Source organism: Aphelocoma coerulescens (genome assembly GCF_041296385.1).
Source record: "Aphelocoma coerulescens isolate FSJ_1873_10779 chromosome Z unlocalized genomic scaffold, UR_Acoe_1.0 ChrZ, whole genome shotgun sequence".
Classification (NCBI taxonomy): domain Eukaryota; kingdom Metazoa; phylum Chordata; class Aves; order Passeriformes; family Corvidae; genus Aphelocoma; species Aphelocoma coerulescens.
In genome coordinates, this window is record NW_027184085.1 from 47276763 (window position 1) to 47297507 (window position 20745).

At 38.6% G+C, this 20745-nt stretch overlaps 2 protein-coding genes across 5 annotated transcripts in view; both read left to right on the forward strand.

The window, feature by feature from the left end:
- Positions 1 to 18798, forward strand: part of BDP1 (BDP1 general transcription factor IIIB subunit) — a 52817-nt gene extending 34019 nt beyond the window's left edge. For 2 of the 4 annotated variants that reach the window (XM_069001205.1, XM_069001208.1), the window contains exons 29-42: positions 2620 to 2718; positions 3004 to 3040; positions 3464 to 3547; positions 4665 to 4893; positions 6062 to 6219; positions 6866 to 7007; positions 7579 to 7765; positions 9014 to 9074; positions 10610 to 10799; positions 12204 to 12420; positions 13308 to 13350; positions 14212 to 14503; positions 15771 to 16005; positions 16364 to 18798. In XM_069001205.1, the coding sequence (XP_068857306.1) occupies positions 2620 to 2718; positions 3004 to 3040; positions 3464 to 3547; positions 4665 to 4893; positions 6062 to 6219; positions 6866 to 7007; positions 7579 to 7765; positions 9014 to 9074; positions 10610 to 10799; positions 12204 to 12420; positions 13308 to 13350; positions 14212 to 14503; positions 15771 to 16005; positions 16364 to 16492 (2103 nt within the window). In that variant the 3' untranslated portion in view covers positions 16493 to 18798. The remainder of the gene's footprint in view (positions 1 to 2619; positions 2719 to 3003; positions 3041 to 3463; positions 3548 to 4664; positions 4894 to 6061; positions 6220 to 6865; positions 7008 to 7578; positions 7766 to 9013; positions 9075 to 10609; positions 10800 to 12203; positions 12421 to 13307; positions 13351 to 14211; positions 14504 to 15770; positions 16006 to 16363) is intronic. The other 2 variants (XM_069001206.1, XM_069001207.1) reach the window with 2 other exon arrangements.
- A 520-nt stretch (positions 18799 to 19318) lies between these two features.
- MCCC2 (methylcrotonyl-CoA carboxylase subunit 2) overlaps positions 19319 to 20745 on the forward strand; it is a 37095-nt gene continuing 35668 nt past the window's right edge. Inside the window, exon 1 of the mRNA XM_069000991.1 lies at positions 19319 to 19525. Within this exon, the coding sequence (XP_068857092.1) occupies positions 19394 to 19525 (132 nt within the window). The 5' untranslated portion in view covers positions 19319 to 19393. The remainder of the gene's footprint in view (positions 19526 to 20745) is intronic.

Consider the following 20745-nt stretch of genomic DNA (forward strand, 5'->3'; position numbering starts at 1 on the left):
GTAATTATGTTTACAACTATATATAGGTCTGCAAGGTACTCATCAGTTTGTTTACTGGGATTGAATATAGGTCCAGGCTCAATCCTTATCCATGTGTTTTGAGGCCGAAGATGGATCAAATGGAGCACTTCAATTTCATATTTGAATGTTAGGAAATGAGGGTATGACAAAAATGTTTCTGTATGTCGTGTCCCCCTTGCCAAGAAAATTTTAACTGTCAGGTAGGCTGACCTGACCAGCAGCCAGCCACACACATCTGCATGCTCACTCCCTTTTCCTGTGGGACTAGGCAAAATTAGGAAGGAGGGTCAGAAGATTTCTCTATTGATATAAAGATAGTTACATACATGAAGGAAAAGCAGCATAAAAAGCAAAATAAGAAATTTATTTACTACTTTCCATTGTCAGGTTACTTCCTGGAAAGCAGGGCCTCAATCTGTTTAAGAGTAACTTTGGAAGACAAATGCCATAACCACAAATGGCCTCCTCTTCTCCCTCCTTTCCCTGAGCTTTTATTGCTGAGCATGTTATCATAGGATACAGAATTTCCCTTTGCTCATTTTGGGTCAGCTGTACTAGGTGTATGCTCTCCTGATCTCTTGCTTACCCCCCTTGCTTACTTCTTGCTGGGTAAAAGAATAGAAAAAAAGCTTTGACATTGTGCAGGAACAGCAAAAAACACCCGTGTGTTACCACACAATCCAAAAGACAGCATATACATCCCAGCCATGCCCAGTACAGTCTTCACTCTTAATTTCATATCATTTGTATCATGCCCAGGTCTTACACTATCCAGTACATCCTTATTAGCCATAGCTTCTCTCTCTGTTCTTTGAAAAATATATGGCTATCATTCCCTTGGTCAGTGCCCTGCCCCCCACCTTATAATGTCCATCAAATGGCCTTTTTAGTTACTTAAGCCATGCCTTGGGCTCCATGTATTACATGGTTGCTCAGGAGAGGTGGCATGCTATGTTGGGTTTTTGGGTACCAAAGCCAGCTCAGGTCAGTGACAGCTGTGCTTGCCTGGTTTCTTGTGAGACCTGCTTTCCCTTGATTCATGTTCTTCTTACTGTCATGTACAACTCAGATGATGGGTTAAAAAATTTAAATGTATATCCATTAAAATCTCCAGCCCTTGTTGCTTTGGTTCCTGCAGTAGAGTTTGGTGGTGTGGTGGAATCCACTCCTTCCTTTTCCATGCTCCAGTGTGGGTTCTCCATGGTATACAGTCCACTTAAGGATGCTCTTGCTCTGTCTGGCAGGGGCAGATCAACAGTCCCTGATGCTCTCAGTGAGAGACCATCTATATCTTTGTTAGTTTTTTTCAAATACTGTACATTTTTACTCTTTCATAGATGATTTGTAGAGTTGTAAACTTATACACCTGGAGTGCAGGCCTGTATTTCATGTGCGCCCTTGGACTGTATTGAACTTGAGCGTGTAACACTGTAGCAACACATGGTATTGTATCTACTTAGACCAATCACCAGAGGGGAAATGGCATACATTTTTTGGCGCCAGGAAACTGTGCAGGTTTGGGAACAGTGGCCTTTGTTCAAGGCCTTGGAAGGGATTGTGTTCAAAGAATTAGACATTTTTCTATTTTTTTTCCCTGTCATCGCTACTTTCCGTTCACTTCAGTGATTTTTGCTTTCTGGTGCTTTTTTGCTTACTGCTACTACTAGTCCTCTTCCTCTCTTTGCCCAGTGAAATCCTGCTTTTTATTGTCTTCTGAATTAATCACACTGTTTCTTTCTCCAGGTGAAACAGCAGAATAATTTAAAGCTCAGTCAAAACACCAAGCGGTCTCTAGAGTAATAATGGGCAGCAAAGTTGCTGCATGGAAACTTTTGCTGAAGCTTTGATTTCAGAGATGTGGAATATATATTATGTGGGGGAATGACAAGCAAGTTGCCTGGTTTAACACTTAGGAGACAGTAGTACTAGTGAGGGATGTGGTTAGAGGACCTGAGGACCCAGCTGCTGTAAAATTTAAATAGGTCAGTCAAAAGTATCTGTAAAAAGTGCAAGCCTTTGAGAGCAGCCCAGATTGAGCAGTGTTTTTTGTGAGAACTTCCCTGGAAATATCATAATCTTTCTGTCAAATTTCAAGTCCTCTTTTCTGAAAATGTCAAATGTCTGAAGTTCTCAGTGAAAACACAGAGCTGAAGAAACAAAAATAGGTAAAATGGTGAGTGGGTGTGTTTCTTTGTGTCTGTATGTCTATTCCCTATCTTGCTTTGGAAATAAGTGTGAACTGGTTTTCCTTCCAGAAGACTTAAAAAGCAGAAAAGGAGTGAAAACTAACAAAACCCATTTGACGTAAACAGTCACCATAAAAGATCTCAGCTGCATAACTTAATTTGGTGGAGAAATGAGTGACTTTAAGCAAGGCCTTAGGGTGTCTGATGCTTCCAGTTAGCTACAGATAGCACTGCCAGTTCTGCCTCCTGTTCATACCACTGCTTCCTTCTCAAATCAGAAGGTATGATTTTTGCAAAGGATCCCTCTAGATGTCGAACATCTGTTAAATATATGAGGTTTCTAAAAATTTGCATTTGACAGATCTTCTTTTGCATCTGATGAACTGAAATTACTGTAAAATTATTTTTACAGCTGGAAATATCTGTGAATATCCCAGATGTGCAGGTGGCTACTGATGCTGAAAGTCTTTCTTGTCCATCTATCCAACCAGTAGTACAGAGGGAAGAAAAAGTAAGCACCTCAACAGCTGTTAAAATGTCTTTTGTTTGTTTCATAGTTCATGCAAAGCTATCTCAGCAGTCTCTTGTTGCCATGTCTGAATGTAACTGTAGCTTATTAGACTGCTACCTGTCCCACACAAGTATGAGGCACAGCTGTGGGAAAACTGTGTAAGTCAATATTGTTAGCCTTAAAACCGGGGTAACCTGTGGGCACAGAATTTACGTGTAAGCATTAAATAAAAATTACGGAGTCATTTTAGATAGAACTTTGATACTGTTTTTCTTTGTATTTAAGGAAACAACCATACATGAGAATCCAGATGTGGACAAAGGTAGATATGAAACAATCTTGCTCATGTATTTCCTGTTAACTTGCTACCAATATACACATTTTCCTCTTTCTTAAAATATATTTCCCAAAGGTGTCACCATCTTGACTCTCAGGCTCAGCTGTGTCCTGCAGTGGATCAGCTGGAACTGTCTGTGTCCAGGGCAGCCCCCCCTGCTGCCAACACCTTGCCACCTGTATCCAGTACACCAATTAAAGGGAGTCATGTTGCTGCTCAGTGTTTTAACAGTAGTTTGAATTTGCTGAATGAGAATGGCTGCTTGTCTACAAGCATTTTGATCCATAAGTAAGGTCAATTTAAAAAATATGTACTTCACTGTATTTGTGTCAAATAGTTTTGAATATGGGTAAATGGATTTCTGGTTAATGCGCTTGTGATTTTTAATGTGTGTGTACAACTTCACAGGAATTAACGATGGAAGCACTGAAGCTGCTATGACTTTACTTGCAATGGGTGATCCAAATTTCCAGTTGAAAACAAGCTCTGAAGGTATGATCTGATTTATGAGACAAAGCCTTGCTCTCGTGCTTTCTGGGTCCGCCTAAGGAGGGATGGAGCAGTGGCTGCAAAACTCTTCCACATGCTGCTGCATAGCAGGAGGTCAAGAATCTTATGCTTTTAGTCCTGTTGCACTGTAATGATGCTATGAAGATTTTTGCCTTTTCTTTTATACCCCTGTTATACCTTTTTACAACTTCTGTATTCCTAGTGCTTTTTGCCTACATTCTTGGACTTGTTTGTCAAGCTCAGAGACTAAACATTTTAGAAGCTTCGTAGCCAGGGATCAGTGTGCCCCAGACCCCAAGGTCCTCTCCAGAACACATCCTGTAAACCAAGATAGAACCATCCAGGGGAAGGTTCCTTGGGGAGGGGGGCTCACTTGAGCCTCTCATTGGGGAATCTTTGATAGCTATGCTAATTAGTAAAACCTATAATGTTATACCCGATGTTGGCGGGGAGGGGGACACAGAGAGTCTTGGCGGGGTGCATCTCAATGCATACGACCTGGATGTGTACACCTAAGGATCCTTAAAAATAAACACCAAGGTAAAATCCGTTTTCCCCTTCTAACCGTGTATGACTCTTGATTTTAAGACCAGGAAAAGGCATCAGTAACATATAGTGAGTCTAGCCAATGCAGGGTGGCTGGAAAAAGGCAGGCACCCTACTGAATACTGCCAACTGCATCAGTGCTAGAAAGTTGTTTGTGGAACCTGTTTGAGGAAGCACATGTTTGAATTGATCTGGTCATGTAAACTGGACAAAAGAAAGGGATCACGCTTAAATGACTGTAACTTTTGGTGATCTTTCAGATCTTTATTGTGAAGCATAGCAGTTTCACCCTAACTAGATGAAATGTGAAATTACCTGGGTTTTATAGATTTTGTGTAGCATTTATTATCTGCTTTCATTGGTTGAATGTTAGTTTTTGTGTTCTTACTACCAGAAGTGTTCTCTAAGGACTGTATTTATCTGGGATTTGAATCTATGTCTTTGGAGGATACAAACTGTGTTAAACGCAGCTGGAAGTTATATAGCTTTATATACATGCCAAACCTGAGTGTTTTAAATGAAGTTTTCCCATTCTGTTTATTGTTACAACTAGAACAAACACATATGGCACCTGCTCAAGATGACTTGGACATGGCTGATAGCCTCGTAACTCACGCCTCCTCCAAAGAAAACAGAACTTCTAGTCAGTATTTACTTGCTTCAGACAGTTCTATCAAGGAATTACTCCCTTCTGAGGATGGAAACAACAATGTAGAGAATCAAATCACTGGCGCAAGAATAGGTGTAGAAGAATATTCAGAGAAGGATGCTACCGATACCAGGTTAAATTACCACTTCATTTTCTTTAGTGAGAGAGATCCTCTGACACTGCTTACTTTTGCTAGGTTCTTTATGGCCTTTTTACTGATTTGCAAGCAGTCTTGCTTTAGTAAAAGTTTCTCCGTTTATTTAATTTGCTATGTAATCTGCAAAACCTCCTCTTGTCTCCTTCTTATGACTTCCATGACGTGTTTGTATGTAATTTTGGGGATCTACAGCTAGTTTTCGTCTCATGAAATTAAGTTTACCTGGGGATGCGGGGGGAGAATAAAATATGCAGACTACATTGTACTGCATCCCTGTTAATTACCAAGCTCTTTTTCCTAAAGTTCTCTACAGCTAATCAGACCAAGACAAATTGCTTAAGTATCACTGCTGCTGTGGGGTGTAGACCAAATATTCAGAGCAAAGAGATGGCAAGAAACCAGTTGATCTTATATCATTATGGTTTTAAGTGATTGATTTTTTTATAATTCTGCATTTGTGAATTACGAGACAGCTTAATCGGACACTTTTCCAGAGAAACATCTGTGGGGTATGCCCAGCCCCTGCCCTGGAGGGATGTCTGCTGAGATAAGGAGATTGCGTAATTGCCCAGCAGGACTCCCTGGAAAGGCAACCACTTCTTTAGTCATGGCGAGAAAAGACAGACCCACAATCCTTTAGGAGACCCTGTGCAGATCCTTTGTAACCGATTGGCTTTCACCCATCCCCTGTATGCATACCCCTCAAACATCTACTGGTGACCATGTATTATTTGAAAGACTGTTTAACTTGTTGATTGCTTGAATAAACTATGAGATTATACTCTTTGAAAAATCATAATCAAAGATCCTTCATTTTGCATCCAGTTTCATTGTATCATTAAACTAGAACTTACACCATATGGTGTGTATTAGGTTTCTGATCTTCTGTTATTTAAACATTTCAAATATTCTTTTTTTTTTCTTCCTTTATATTGGAAACATACTAGTTTGCAGCATACCTGTCTATTTCAATTCGCAGATGATTTTTATTTTTTTTATTCTGCCAAATAGCTTTCTGTCTTCTCTGCCAGTTGCAGCCTGCATTTCAAGTCTTCATTGTCTGATCTACCCCATATCTTTTATGTCTTCACTAACCATCAAAAATAAAAAACTCTATTGATGACATTTTTCCTTTTACTTTCAGTGATAGCTCTTTGCCTGTGGCGAATAGTATGAGACTGACAGGAGGCGGGCACCTGGAGCCTGAGCCAACCTCTGGAATACTGAGGTCCAACGAAAACATACTGCAGGAGTTACTGAATGCAAATGTACTTGTGGAACAGCTAGAACAAATTCCAACTGGTAAGCCTGTTTCTTATCCTAGGGCTCTGAAAATGGTTATTCAGATAGATTCACATCTATTCATGAAATGAAACAAAGCTGAAAGTTTTCACTTTCCATTCATGTTCACAGATGATACATCACCATTGTAACATAGGGTACTCATATTTGGTATAGTTTTATACATAAGTATACCTTTTGGCATAAAATTGAATTAAATTTGAGTAGCAATTTTTTTCTGCAGGTATTAAGTTATGTGGAAAGCACTTAAATTACTGAACTGCCAATTGCAGAAATACAGTCCAATACAGCGTACTTTTTTTCTGTTTATTACTGTCTTTTCCTTCCATTAAAAGTAGAAGAGGAGATAGAAAGAACTGGTTTTCTGTTCTTAAAGCAGTTGGAAAAAAGTTAGTCTTCAAACTCTTAATTATCTTCATATCACTGGAAAAATGCACAAGATATGAAAGGCAAAATGAGATATGTGTATGTGCCTTACTTACATAAGGCACAAGTATACATGTGCACATTTATGTATATGTGTCTGTATAAGCATACTACAAAATTTTAATATATATAAGGTTATATGTAAAAAGTAATATGAATGTGTAAATACACCTGCAGATTGAAAAGACTTTATTTTAATTTTTATTCTTATAAAACTTAGATCCTACAGCCCTGAAGGGTACTGCAGAAATGCAGATGGTGGAACTAGAACCAATCAGACTAGCTGCAAATGATTCTTCAGTTCTTCATGACTTTGCAACTGGAAGTATGGAACTTAGCAAGCAAGTAGACAAAACTGAGAGGTAGGAAGACTCATCACTTAATACTGACTTTATTCCTGCTGTCTCTTAAAATATGCAGCTGAAGTTCAGGTGTAGTATGCGACTGTAATGGAAACAGTGTGCTCACGGACACTGTGTGTGTTTATACAGATAGTGTACAGTTTAGACTTTAGGTTTTTCTCCCTTGCATGTTGTGCTACAGCTTTTGGAGGTAGAACATTAACTTATGTTTGCTATTTCAGAACTTAGTAATTACCTTACTACTTAACTGTCTTTCATGAAACTGCAAGGAAATGTTAAGGAGTTGATTCATTTAGAAATGTTAAGGAGCTTAAAAGGCTTCCTGCTTGGTTGTTCTTTCAGTAGAAATGCTTCCATTAATGGAGTTACAGAGGCTTTTCCCTGAAAGTCTTCATGTAGACTTGTTCAAAGATTATGCATTTTATTTAGTAGAATGATGTCGTTTTTAAACAGGTGCTTTGTTTCTGTGTAATTACATATGCTTCATATTAAACAAATCATAATACCTAATTTAGCATATGCACAGGGTATCTTCATTTGGTTTCAAATTAACTAGATATATACCTTGCAGAACAGAAAAGCTGATAAGAGATGCTTGTGGAAATTCAGGATATTTAAGACCTCTAGCTGCATCACTGAAACCTGAAAAATCACACCTTGGACTGGAGGACTATCCAAATCCAAGTTCCGTGGATGAAATTCCCGAGCAAAGTCCTTGTCCTCTTGAGGACAATATATGTCCAGTTAACGTGACTCAGGTAAAGAACTTAATTACAGTCCAGAAGTGTCCAGTTTTTGAAATTCTGTGAAGAAAGAGGTTTTCAGTGCAAATGTGCTGACCAGTTCTAAAGATACTTCAGCTGGTAAATGAAACTTGATTTTTTGCAGGGGTATATCCAAACAATCTTTCAGACAAACTTAATCTTTACAAACTCTGTTTAGAACATTTCAGCAATAAGTGATACGCATTAGCAAAATTGTGAGGAATTTTGAAGGAGTCTTGATGGAAGAAATTACCTAGGATTCATGTGTCCATTTAGCGTGACCTCTTACTGTTACATTTGTTTAAATTAAACCAAAGTTAAAACATTACTGCTTGGATGGAGCATGTTCGTTGTCACTCATTTGCTTTGTTTAAAGCAAACTGTCATGCTCTTTCTCATTTATTTAAAAAAGCAACTAAGAGCTTTATAGGCATATTATTATATGACATATACAAATTTTGCATATTTTTACATACTTCTATATAATTTATATCATCATCATGTATGTCATGGCAAAGCACTATGTCTTTTACATCCATTTCTTTGCAGTGGTTTGTGTGTCTGTATTCTAGTATAAATGAGAGTTACCTTATTTCTTCATGAGAGAAAGGTTCATTCGCAGTTTCCTCAGGGTTTCTAGTGTTGTCTGAGATCAGTGAGCATGTAGTTACGGTGGAACAGCTGGTGCACAGAAGCTTGTTTGGCACAGATGTGTCAAGGCTGATTTCATGTTAGAGCAATGTGCAAGAATGGTGTGTCTCTTACAGGCCTGGCAGAGAGTATGAGAAAAGGCAACTTGCAGTAGATTAGTCCTGGTTTTGGGAAAGGGGCAAACCATAAAAGGGAAGGGATAGATGAGCTGCAGAGCTGGGTGTTTTTCTTTGGCACTCAGTGGTTTGTTAAGGGTGGTAGAAAGCTGCTTTCTTAGTGCCACTGAACAGTTTATTGTATGAGTCATCTCTGACAGAGTTGTCCTGTAGGAAGTATAAATTTATTTTGACAAACCATCAATACAGACAACAAGCTGCATATGAGTTTTATATTTCCCCAGTGTCTCTTGTCCTTGTCAGGCTAATACTATTCAACCTAGGACAGCTAGAAGTGAAAACTGACACATGCAATAATGATGATCTGATTAGATTTTTTCGCTCTTCAGCATTTGACATTCTTTGTTTCTTCCTGTTTCCTACAATTATTTCCCAGATTTATTAAGTTGTTTTATTTCAACTGTGTTGTTTCTAGAATGAAGCTTGTACTCAGGATGCTGAACAACATTGCGTAAGCAGCGCAGAAGAAACTTCAGGTATAATGTCCTAATATTCAAAGTTTAGCAAAAGCCCACATTTTATTTTGCAGTTACTAAAAGAGTAAAAAACCTAAAATTTTCATTTAAAAAGAAGAATTTTCATTGACATGATTAATGAGTCTACTCCATTAATGCAGATAATGATCCACAGCACTGTGACATTCCCCTCCCTAGCCTCTTTTGTAAACAGAAACTAGACTTGGGAACTTTTTGAATGGCCCTTCATTAAGTTTCAATATCAGTGGAAGGGAAACTTGTTCTCTTTTCCCTGTTGTGAGCTCCTGCTGCCTTCCTCGTGGTAGGTATAGCAGGTTTTAGAGCCCTTTATGCACCTCTGACTCACCCATCAAAAACTGAACATGACAGAGGGAGAGAAACTGTGTAGTTTTCCACTGGCTTAGTGAGCTATAGTTGCTCATGAAGTTATCAAGTGAATGCTGTTGTCAGAGTTGTGTGAGTAGGAGGGCTGTACTGTGCAAGTGTGGAGCAGGAGAGAAAGAAGAAGAGGAGAAGTGTAAGTAAGACAATCAAATTTCCTTCTTTAGCTGTACTGAGTCAACAGATTAATGCCTAAGTGATTGGTGTTATGAAAGTTATTAAGGTGATGTCTGCTTTTCCCTAGAACAAATTGAAATGCAGTTGGTTTGGAACCACTACTTGTCTAACATATGGGACGGTCACAGTGTCAGAAGCCCAGAATACTTAACTTTACATGGAAACTGCAGTCCAAAGCTGTAACTCATGAGCTTGTGCAAAAGATCGGGCTAATGCTTTTTCTTAGACATCTGTTGCTATGCTCTGTTTTTGCAAGAATCTTGGGCTGAAGTGTCTTAAATCATGTTTAATTAGATAAAGAACCCAAGCAAATTGCTGTTGGAATAAGAGTTTTACATCATTGAAAGCTGTCTTAAATAAGGGTGTGCCATTGTTGTTTTCCATCTTTTGAAAACTTTACAAATGTTTGTTCCTTAAGTTCTAACGGATGACGTTTGGCAGTTATCTGTTAATGTCTGTTTGTTGACTAAATTATTTATATTTTTCATCTATCAAATTCAAGACTGTGCTTCTCTTCTGCCAATCCTCAGTGAGGGGAAAAAATCCTGTGTTTTCCTTCAAAACAGCAGACATCTGCCATTAAAGGAAGTAACTCTTAATAGCTGAGAGTTGCAATTAAAGACAGAGGGCCATTTGACCACCATGACACAAGTTTAATAAAACCTCAAATTATTCTTTAATGCTAGAACACCTATTTAAAAATCTTCATCATTACTAGGCATTTTTAATGTTCCTCATTCTGAATGGTAGTCATGATTCCACTGCAGTGAATAGGCACCAGGAGATGATGACGTGTATCTCATCTAAGAAGACAGGAAGCTTATTGTCTCAAGAATAAACCCAGTGCCTTTTTCCGTGGAGAAATGAGTGCCTTAAATTTCAGTACTCCATGTAGGGAGGACATGAAGAGAACAGCGTAATTTCACATTTGATTAATAATTTTCCATTATTTCTTTATGTCCCTGAAAAAATTATAGTAGTGAATGATGATCATAGATGTCCAGAGGAAGAACAGACATTCATTTTAACACTGGTGGAAATCCCAGCCGACTCAAAAGAGTTTGATGCATCTGTTATGCTGGAACAAACTTCAGAACCAGTACTACCAGCACCAATACTTATCAGCCCAATAAGTACAAGTGAAACAACTGGGACTGGAGTGGAGAGGTAAATGCTTTATTTTTTATCAAAGTGAAACACTTTTTGTGTACCTTGATTGTTCTCTGAATGTGCAGTACAGATTAGAACTCCTTAAAAGAAGAAATGCAAGAGGAAGTAGTTTTGACAGACTGGTTAGAGAATTAAGAAAGTAAAAAGGGCTCTAATCAGATTTGAGGAAGATTACATAGGTGTTTTAAAGTTAGTGTTTTAGTTAGCTGGGATTTTGGTGTCACTTTAATTCTGACTTATCCTTTAGAGTAAGTCTTGCTTTTTAGTAGAAATCATTTGTCCGGCTTGCGCCTTATTTTGCCGTGAATCCTTACAGTGCAAAGCAATTGAAATGAAAAAATCTTAAGCATGTTTACATTTTTACAGTACTTTAACAGTTTTGTAGAGTGGCTGTTTATTAACTGCGCTTCCAGATTTTTCATGTAGAAAATGTGGAATGTTTCTGGAAAACATGATAAAACTAGATATAAATTCTTATATCATTCTCTTGAGTTTGTACTATGTTCAAAAGGCAGACAAGATGAAAACACTAATTAATTACTCAAAAGAGTAATAGCTGGTTTATCTACTGCAATCCAAAAGGGTTTGAATTTCTTCTACAAAGAGTACCTCTCAATGCAGTGTAACAAAATTGTTATGTCAACATTACAGTTGAACTAGATCTAGTCAGCTTGGGAGAAAAAAAAAATCAGAGGAAAAAGGCATTGTGAAGGATGGAATCGTTGCAAAGTAATAAAAAGCTCCCAAATCCCAATACTCTACTAATGTAAATCCTCAGATCATAACTAGAGATGCGATGCAATTCCACATAATTGTGGAGAATCTTGATATCAGATGCTAGTACCATTCCTTTATTGAAAGGATAGGTCTGTGAGCGAATGTTGGCTATACAGTGTAAGAATTCTAACTCCTGTGGAACTACTGATGATAAACAGCATAGGTGACAGGCAGAGATAGAGTACATGATCTGTCTCGCTGTTCCCATACTGCTTTACCCTATTTTCCTAGTCTCTGCTGCTTCTCTGTATGTCTTATATATGTCTGTATGTCTTTTGAGATCATTCAGCATGGGGGGATTCAATTGTGCAGATAAATAATACTGTATTTTAGCATTTTCTAGGGCAGTTAATAAGTTGCCATATTTTTACTTCATATGAAAAGACCAAGTGGAGTTCAAATAGAAGAGCTAGAGTAACTAGATTCAATTATGGCTAGAAAAACTAACTCCAGATAGCACAACAAAATGTTTATTGGTAGTAAATGGTACATTTGAAGTTAATATTGACATAAAGCAAGAAAGAGTATCACCATAGATCCATGTGTAATTTCCATACAGAAACGTTATACAAAATAAATTTTGGCTTCTTGTACAGTCACAATAATGAGTTTATATGTAAACAGTATCAGATCCTTGACAACTGCAGCTGGTGAAGTTGCTTTACCTTTAAACAGCAGTATGGAAACCAAACAACTAGAGAGTGCATCAGTAGGCCCTGTTCCAAAGTTGCAGAGAGCTCAAAAACGGTTGGCTGCAGAGCTTGAAAAGAATGATTTTCCTCCTTCCAAGAAAACTCCGTCTACTGTTGCAGTGGAGGATAACCTGGAAACCACTTACAAGGTGAGATCATAATTTGGTGAGTTTTCATGCATGGGGTAGATGCATAACACAGAGCATTTAAATTATTTTTTAATGGTGTTAGTTGCTTAAATATGTACCGCCTGTAAAACTTAAAAGGAAAATCAACACCTGTAGATTCCTTTTAATTTTGAAATCTACAACAGGTTTTGGATATTCATTATTTAGTATTAGGGTTTTTTGAGAATCTGTAGGCTCTCGGGTTTTTTTAATTCGACTTCCTAGTAGACAGACTGGTAATATGTCTTATTTGGTTCATTCTGCATCACCCTTTAGACAATGACATTGTAGGAGGGGAAACTGGATATATATTGGATGACTGGCAGACTGTCTCGGTTCGCTGAATGATGTTTTGAATCTGCATTGTGTCTGTTACATGAAGAATCTGTTAGATAGATATGTTCCTATGGATTTTTAACATAGCAGGTACTAGTTTAAAAGAGCAAGCTGCCAGTGAAAACAAGCCACCATCTTTCCAGCTTCCTTCTGTGCTTTTTTACAATATGACCAAGCTTGAGGCAGTGACTACCATTGATCTTTGTAAGTGGGCTAAGATTGTACAGTGTACCTTGGTGTAGGAATGGGTGGTGATGCTCCACATGATCCAGAGAGCTTTTCTGTGAAGGGCTGGATAACAGTCTTCTACCTTCTTTGATCTCTTATCTCAATATCCTTGTCTTGAGTCATTTGTCATAAGAACACCTTGAAAAGCCTGCTCAGGAAATGAGTTGAGTGATGAATGATGCTGCACTGTCTTCTGTATCAGTCCTGCTCTTAGAACTGTGCATGTGTGATACGAGTTTATCAACTTCATTGTCTCTTCTGTATTGTGAGCAATAAAAAACCATTTTTTTCTTTTTTAAATACAGGGTCATTCAGTTAAATCCACAGATGTGCCAGTGATAACTTCTGGTAGGTACACTTAAACTTGTAAGCCAAATAATGTAATAATGAATGTAAATACATCACAACTTAACACTGGGTGTCGTGCTAAATAGTTCTCTCTGAGGTCATCTAATATAAAAGTAGAAACAGATTTTCCTGGTACTACACTAATACCACCATTCCATGTTTTCTGCCATAAACTAGGTCTGCTGTACATAAATGTTGTTAATTTAATAACAGTTCTGAACGCACTGGTGTAGCTAGTTTATTGGTGAAATTTGAGAGGTTTTTTTGTCTAAACATGTTATCTTCTCTTAAGCAAATATTTCCACCTGTTAAAGAGCACTAATAATCAAAAGTATTATCTGGCATTTAACCATACTATGCCAAAATAATTTATTTTTAGTTTGTTTTGCATTTCTACTGAAAAAGTATGTAATTGTTTGGGAGCTTAGTCTGCCTCTGAAGAAACAGAGAAAAAGCAGAATTGCTGACAGTGCAATCTTTAGTGACCTGAGCCTGTGAAGGGCTTGGTGAACTACAATTTTGGCTCTGAAAAAGACTTTTAAGGGAAGTTGTAGAAGCTAGATGACTAGACTAAGTTCTATAGTGTGTAGTGTGCTGTAAAGGATGAGAGGGGGAAGACTGTGCTGTAGAATTTAAAACCACACTTCTCCCAGCTTTTCCTCATAACATCTGTATAGTCTTACAGGTTTTAAAAGTAGACCGTGAACTTTTAATTTGTAGTGGTGACTTATAAATGGACAAGTAAGACTAAACAAAAATTCAACCCTTCTGTTGTAATGGTGCAAGCCATCTTAATGTCAAAGGCATTTTTTGGGCTCTTGTGTTATCACGGAAGTTTTTGACTCTCAATTCCTTTTACAGGGAATCCTTCTCAAAAAACAGAGTCTTCAGCAAAGGAAAAAGTACTTACTTCTGTGTTGGTGTCTGAGTCTGTGTCACAACTGGCTGAGAGAAGCCATCTTGAGACTTTGGAGAGCTTAGGGAAAGCACCACTTGAGAATCCAGCATCCAAAAATGAAGAGGTTATATGTAGATTAACCTCTAACACAAAAGCAGAAATAAGCAGACAAGGAAAGCAGGAGAATGTGCATGAATCTGCACAGTTGGAACATACTGGAAGCACAGCATCATCTTCAAAAACTCCATTACTCAGGTATGCAATAGTTGCAATAATGTTATGTCAGCTTGTTCTGTAAAAAAAGATCTTGTTTCTATGTTGACATTTTTTCAGTACCATTGTTTGTGGCCTGCATGGCTAAGAGTTACAGTTTCTATACTCTCCTGCAAATTAGGAAGGATCAAACTGTCCACATTGAAATTTGCATCAGCTTACTCAATGAGTAGATCAACTGGGGGACACTACTGATGTACTGTGTATCTATTTAGATAATGATAGATGCCTCTTCTTAGGCAGACATCCATTGCCTGTGATAGGAACTTAAGAAATTGTTGTTTTCCGTGGGTGAGTCTCATGTTGTGAGATATATACCCATTCACTTGTTTTGGTGTTTGTCCTGCCAGTAAGATGTGTTACTGGTGCAGTACTGAGCATGCTGGATTTTTAGGACTAATTTAAATAATTTCCCCTAAGGAGTTTCAATCTTGGCAGCTCAGAGGATATTCCTCTTATCTATCTGTTGACTTGATTTTTTAAGTATTCCTTTCTGTACTGTTTGTTTAAATTCCTGCTCTCTGTTGCTCCTGTGCTCAATTATTTTGATTGTAATGCTCTGCTGGCCTCTTCTAATCTGTCATTTATTTTTTCCTTATGCTTGTGTGAGTATCAATACTGGCTATTTGTACTTGGGACATCCATGGCAATTGGATAGCGATGCATAAATATCAGAATCCTTGCCTTAAAGCTTACTTTCTAATTTGTAAACTCTTAACAACATGGAAAGTTAATGCTTTGTGTACCTTCCTTGGTGCCATGAGTTCCGTACACTCACTGGTCTGGGTTTGATGCTGTAAGGAGGCTAAAAACCCTGCAGCAGATAGTCTGCTGTAGCCCCATCCTTGGGGATCAGATTTCTTTTCCTATTGATTACATGAAGGACGTTCAGAATTTTCAGTGTGTTCTTCAGGAGTTTGTCTCCATCCATCTTGGAACCACTCTCTGAAAGTCGTGTAGCTTGTTATGGGCTGTGCATTAGCAGCAAATAGTAGGTTCCTGTTCTCAGGGTTAAAAATTGTCAAGAGTCTCTGTGACTGTTCATAAAAACTCTTTTACCAGCATATCTGGCAATATGAAAGCCTTTCTCAGAATGACATTTTGGTTTGTTCCTTAGAATTTTCATATGTCCTGTAGGTGTATGTTTGTTTCCCATGTAATGAGTTGGACTCCTGCAATACCATTTATATCTTCATCTTCCTTTTATGGAGCAATCCTGGGACATCCTGACTCTATTTGTTTTGAACAGGGGTGGACGAAAACCACTGGGATTTTTATCTTTAATTTGCAAAAAAAGTAACTCTGAATCTGCAGAAGATGCCAAAGGGAATAGAGGGAAGATCCAAAAGCCTCGAATTGTGACTCCAAAACGAGGTCTAAAGAAGCCTACTCCATCCACTAAGGATAATAGGGAATCTTGTTCCTCTCCATCTACTTCATCATCTGTGGAACATGAGCATGTAGCTGCTGATGCTGCAGTTATGGTAAGAGTTTAATTTTGAACACCCATGTGTTTCTGAGGTGTGAAGAACAGAGAATTAGTTGTTTCAGGAGTGGGTAGATGGTCTTGTAGCATGCATGTTTTGAGAGTGGTATCTGCTCTGGTCAACAAATTCTGACTTGTGCATGTGTAGGAAACTTGTAAGGGAACTAGGATGATTTTCTCTGTATGGATATCTATTTGCTTCTCATTTTCAGTAAACTGATGTTTCTTTCTTTGGTCAAAACTTCCTACATAAATAAAATACCCCTACAAAAAGCTCAAGTGCATATCTGTGTGAAAATATTTACACATACCCACCAATGAAGACTGTTAAGAGCAACCTTTTCTTGTTTTATCAGGTTCCAAGTAAGAACTCATCTGAGAAGCCACCTCTCTGTGCTAAAGATCAAGAGAAGGAAGGAGAGCCAACCAAAATCTCTGAGTACTTTTTCAGTGACATCTTTATGGAAGTGGATGATTCAGAATAGCAAATGGATTTTATAAAAACCTAGGACCACAAAATATACTGCAACAAGAAAAGAGTATTTTAGAAGTTACAATTTGTTCTGATATTCATTATGTCACACTTACTGTCAGGTAGTAATAACAGTACTCTTGTTAATTCATGCCATGAAGGTGAAATGGATTCCTCCGAAGCAACCTGGGCACTTTCAAAATGCTGACATAGTCTAAACCACTACAATGGTGTCATTGGACCAGACTAATGACTGCTGGCTTATGGTTTCACTTGTTTAGACACTGATAATGAGTGCATGACTGTCGTACAGAAAAGTGCAATGAAATAATGTTTAATCTTGCAACAAGTATCCGTTTCCATTTTAATGCTGAAGCTTTTGGTACTGACCGCTCAAGTTCTTTACTTCTTTTTGTGAAGTATGTTACGTCAGAAGGAGGAATGAACTTTTTGGATATAGTGTAATCTCTGAAGATCAGAATGCAAATACTGGAAGTAGTGTAGTAAATACTTACATACATATGTTAAGTACTGCAGGTATTTTTATTAGAATCTCCAAATTACGTATTTTTGTAAGAGTTTTTTAACCATGTAATTTAAAAGATCCTAACCTGAAAAACCCAACAGGATTAGTTCTTTAAAAATGTGTTGAAAACTTAAAAACACAGTTTACTAGGAGATGATAGCACAAGGTACATCTTTGCAACCTTGTTTATCACTGGGAGGAAGAGATTGATGTTTCCTAGTATAAATGTTAATTTTCTTTTAGATTAGAAAACAAAGCTATAGATTTCTTTTCCTTGTTTTTACATGTAGGTGTTTGTATATTTGCTGACTTCCTCGGTTTCCCTTATGCAAAGTAGCAAAAAGAGATTGGATTCAAACCATGACTATACAATGTCACTGTTTTGACGATTTGCTGCTTTGAAGCAGTTGAATTAGAAAGGTTTCTCATGTTGCATGTCTGCTTGTACTGTAACTTGCTATAAAATTCTGGTGTAGCTTTAGATTTTAGTCTAAGTTTTTACTTACCTCATCAAGAGATTTGTCTTGATGAGGTAATTAGGTTTATGCACTCTTTAAGTCAGGTGGTCACTGAAAGATTCAATATTTAGTCTGAAACTCCTGCTTGCACAAAAATGAGTGTGTAGATTTGAGTAGTCTTAAAATTTTTCCCATTACTTAATACTAGGAGGTACTTTTGCAAAATGATTTATTATGAAGGTGAAACTGATGTTTAAATGGTATTGTTAATGCTCTCAAGAAACCTATCATCAGCTTTGGACTGGGTAACCATTTGCTGGCAGGTAAATAATATAAATATGTAGTTAATTTCGAAATAGTTGAAGTTTGAGAATGTTTTTCTTTTCAGAAGTTATTGGCAAGGCTTCTGAAGGAACCTTAAAAATTTCATCAGTGAGGAGAAATACAGAAAAAAGCTACTGTTACTGCAAATTGATACGTTAGCAGGCTTCTGCCAATGAAATGTCGCTAGCAGCAGTATTCCTTGAGGTGATGGAAAAGGGACTAGTGGTCCCAGTATAGAGTAACTTACTTGAAAGTGTCTGATCAACCCACCTCACCCCCCAAAAACCCCTCCAAAAACACAAACAACACTTTCTATTCAGATGGTACGTTGTGCTTTGCCTAATCCGTTTAACTTGAAATGTTTATCTAAATAGTGTTTTACTGTAGACATGAAAGAGATTAATGTATACATGTAACTCTGTGTATTGTATATCTTGTAGATATTAAGTATGCAAGTGTTTACTTCCTGATACGTGTGGCATGTTTGTATCACTTGCACTCATAGAGCCTAAAAATAGATTCTTGGGGAGTGGCTATGAAATAACTGCCGTGAGTACCTTCTGAGTGAGTTCTGAGGGGATAATCATTCTACATGTAGTTGCATACATTTTAGCTTGCATTCATGTTACAAGGGGGAAAAAAACAACTACTTCATTACTAAGATTTATGGTGCCTTACCTGCATTGTTAATTGGGGCTATGCTTTCTTTTTCCTTGCAGCAAATAACATGCACTTTGTTAGAGGATTTTTTTTTAAAAGAACAAATTTAATTTGAATAGAAATAAGACGATTTTGTGTTGTTTTGTGTATGAAAGTTTTATAATGATGAAGGATGTAAGAAAATATCGTTGAAATCTCAACACTTATGAATAGCATTTTTACAAAGATGTGGCATAAAACTGCTTTGCTTAGAGTTGTCTGACACCCTGTATCATCATATGTAAGCTTTCTGTGTCAAAGGAAGTAGTCCTATTCTGTATGTAAATTATGTGAATAAATTATTTTCTATTACCTGTGTTTCCATTTCTTAAAGTATCAATTGTAGTTTTTAAATACTTGTAGGTACACTTAGCTAACAGAAGTGTGAACTAAAGGAAAGGCTGAAGTTTGGTCTGCACCACTGGGGTACACACAGACCTGCTGGTACAGTGGTAGGCTGAATGTGGTTTAACATGGGCCTTGTCATTGTTCCCTGATTTTGTTCTAGAATAGAGCTTAATTTACTTGGTATCAGACTCCCCCGTGTTACCTCTCTCTAAAGACAAGGGCCTTGACTTCAAACAAAGTAAAACTGGAATGCTGAAGGAATAGCAAAGCTTTCAAGGAAGAAACTCGACCAAAGAGGTTTGGGTTTTAAAAAGATCTGTCCCTGTTACTGTATAAGTGAGCGTGTAATCTTGCGTGGAAAGTGGGGCGTTCCAACACAATTCTTCTAAAGCGCGTTCTACGACGTTAGCTTGTTCGGGGGACCGGGCAAGAACTCCGCGGCCCGGCCCGGCCCCGCTGTGCCCATTGGCTGCGCCGGGGGGAGTGGCGGCGGTGGCGGCCTAGGAAGGCTCCGCTTCCTCGGCTCCGCTTCCTCGGCTCGGCCCGGCCCGGCCCGGCCATGCTGCTGGGCGCCCCGCGGCTCCCGGGCCGCTGCCTGGGGCTGCTGCGCCCGCTGCTCGCCCGCGGGTATCGTGGGGAGGCGGTGGCGGCCGTGGGGTCGCGCCCCGACGCGGGCTCCGCGCTCTACCAGGTAGGGGGGGCGGCAGGGCCCGGCCGGGCCGGGCCGCAGCGGGGCCATGGAGGAGCCGGCGCTGCGGGGCACGTGGGACGTGGCCCGCCCTGGCCCCGCTCGCCGAGCGGCCGGTCCTGCCCATTTGTGCGAGCTGGGCCTACAGATGCCGTGTAAAAACAACGGGGGTTGGTGCGTCGTCTGCATCGTCAGGGATATTTTTGCACTTTTAAGGATGCCTCCTCCTGCTGCATTTGAAGCTGATCGATACCGTGCTAATGTGGTGGAGGCGGGGTTCGTAGGCGGTGGAAGATGGAGCCTGATGATTTCAAAGTTGGATGTTTCCTTGTGTTTGCAAATCGATTCCCGAGTTGAAAACAGGTGGCATAGCTGTACAGAGTCATGGGCATGCCTCCAAAAACATCATCTTTTGAGGAGGAGAGCTAGGTGTAATTCCAGTTGTCTTTACGAAGAGAGAGCAGTACTTCCATCTGGTATAAATTGATTTAATTTAATTGGGGCATTGTTAACGTCATCATATTAAAAAATCGTGTTAACAAGCTGAGAAAAACATGGCTTTAGGTGTGGATCAAGGGCATAGGAGGGCATACGTTTGTTTTCATATTTGTTCACGTAAAATATCAAACAGCACGTGAAGCAGCAGCATATATTCTTACTGAGATAGGTCCCTTGGTTCTGTGTTGGGTTCTGTGCTTTGTTTTGCAGAAACAAAATTTTGGACAAATTAGGTGACTGAAGCTTCTGTGAAATTTCAGTATTTGTCCATATGTGTGTATATATATATATATATATATATATAGACATGCAGAGCTTCTGTATGTGATGTGTGTGTATATATGTGTACACGTTCATATTTTGTGTACCAAAAAAGGTAGTATTTTAATAAAGGTGTTCACTCATATAAGCTGTCCCCAGATTTGCAGTTGTGTCTGGGTACCTTTCAACCTCAAAAGAAAAGCAAGGCTTGGTAAAATAGCTAATAGTGTTAGTATTTGGTAGAAAAAATTTATGGAACAACACTCCAAGTGCAAGTACTGCTTTACAGACAGAAGGAGCTGAGGTCCCTGTTTTGTGACACTTAACCATCTGAAAAAAAATAATACAGGGAATAATAGTGCAAACACAAGAAGACATTATGATACGTGATGAAGGTCTTGCCGTCTTTGGTCAGTGTTTACCTTTCTGGCTGTGAATTCAACTAGACAGGCTGGCCTTTATAA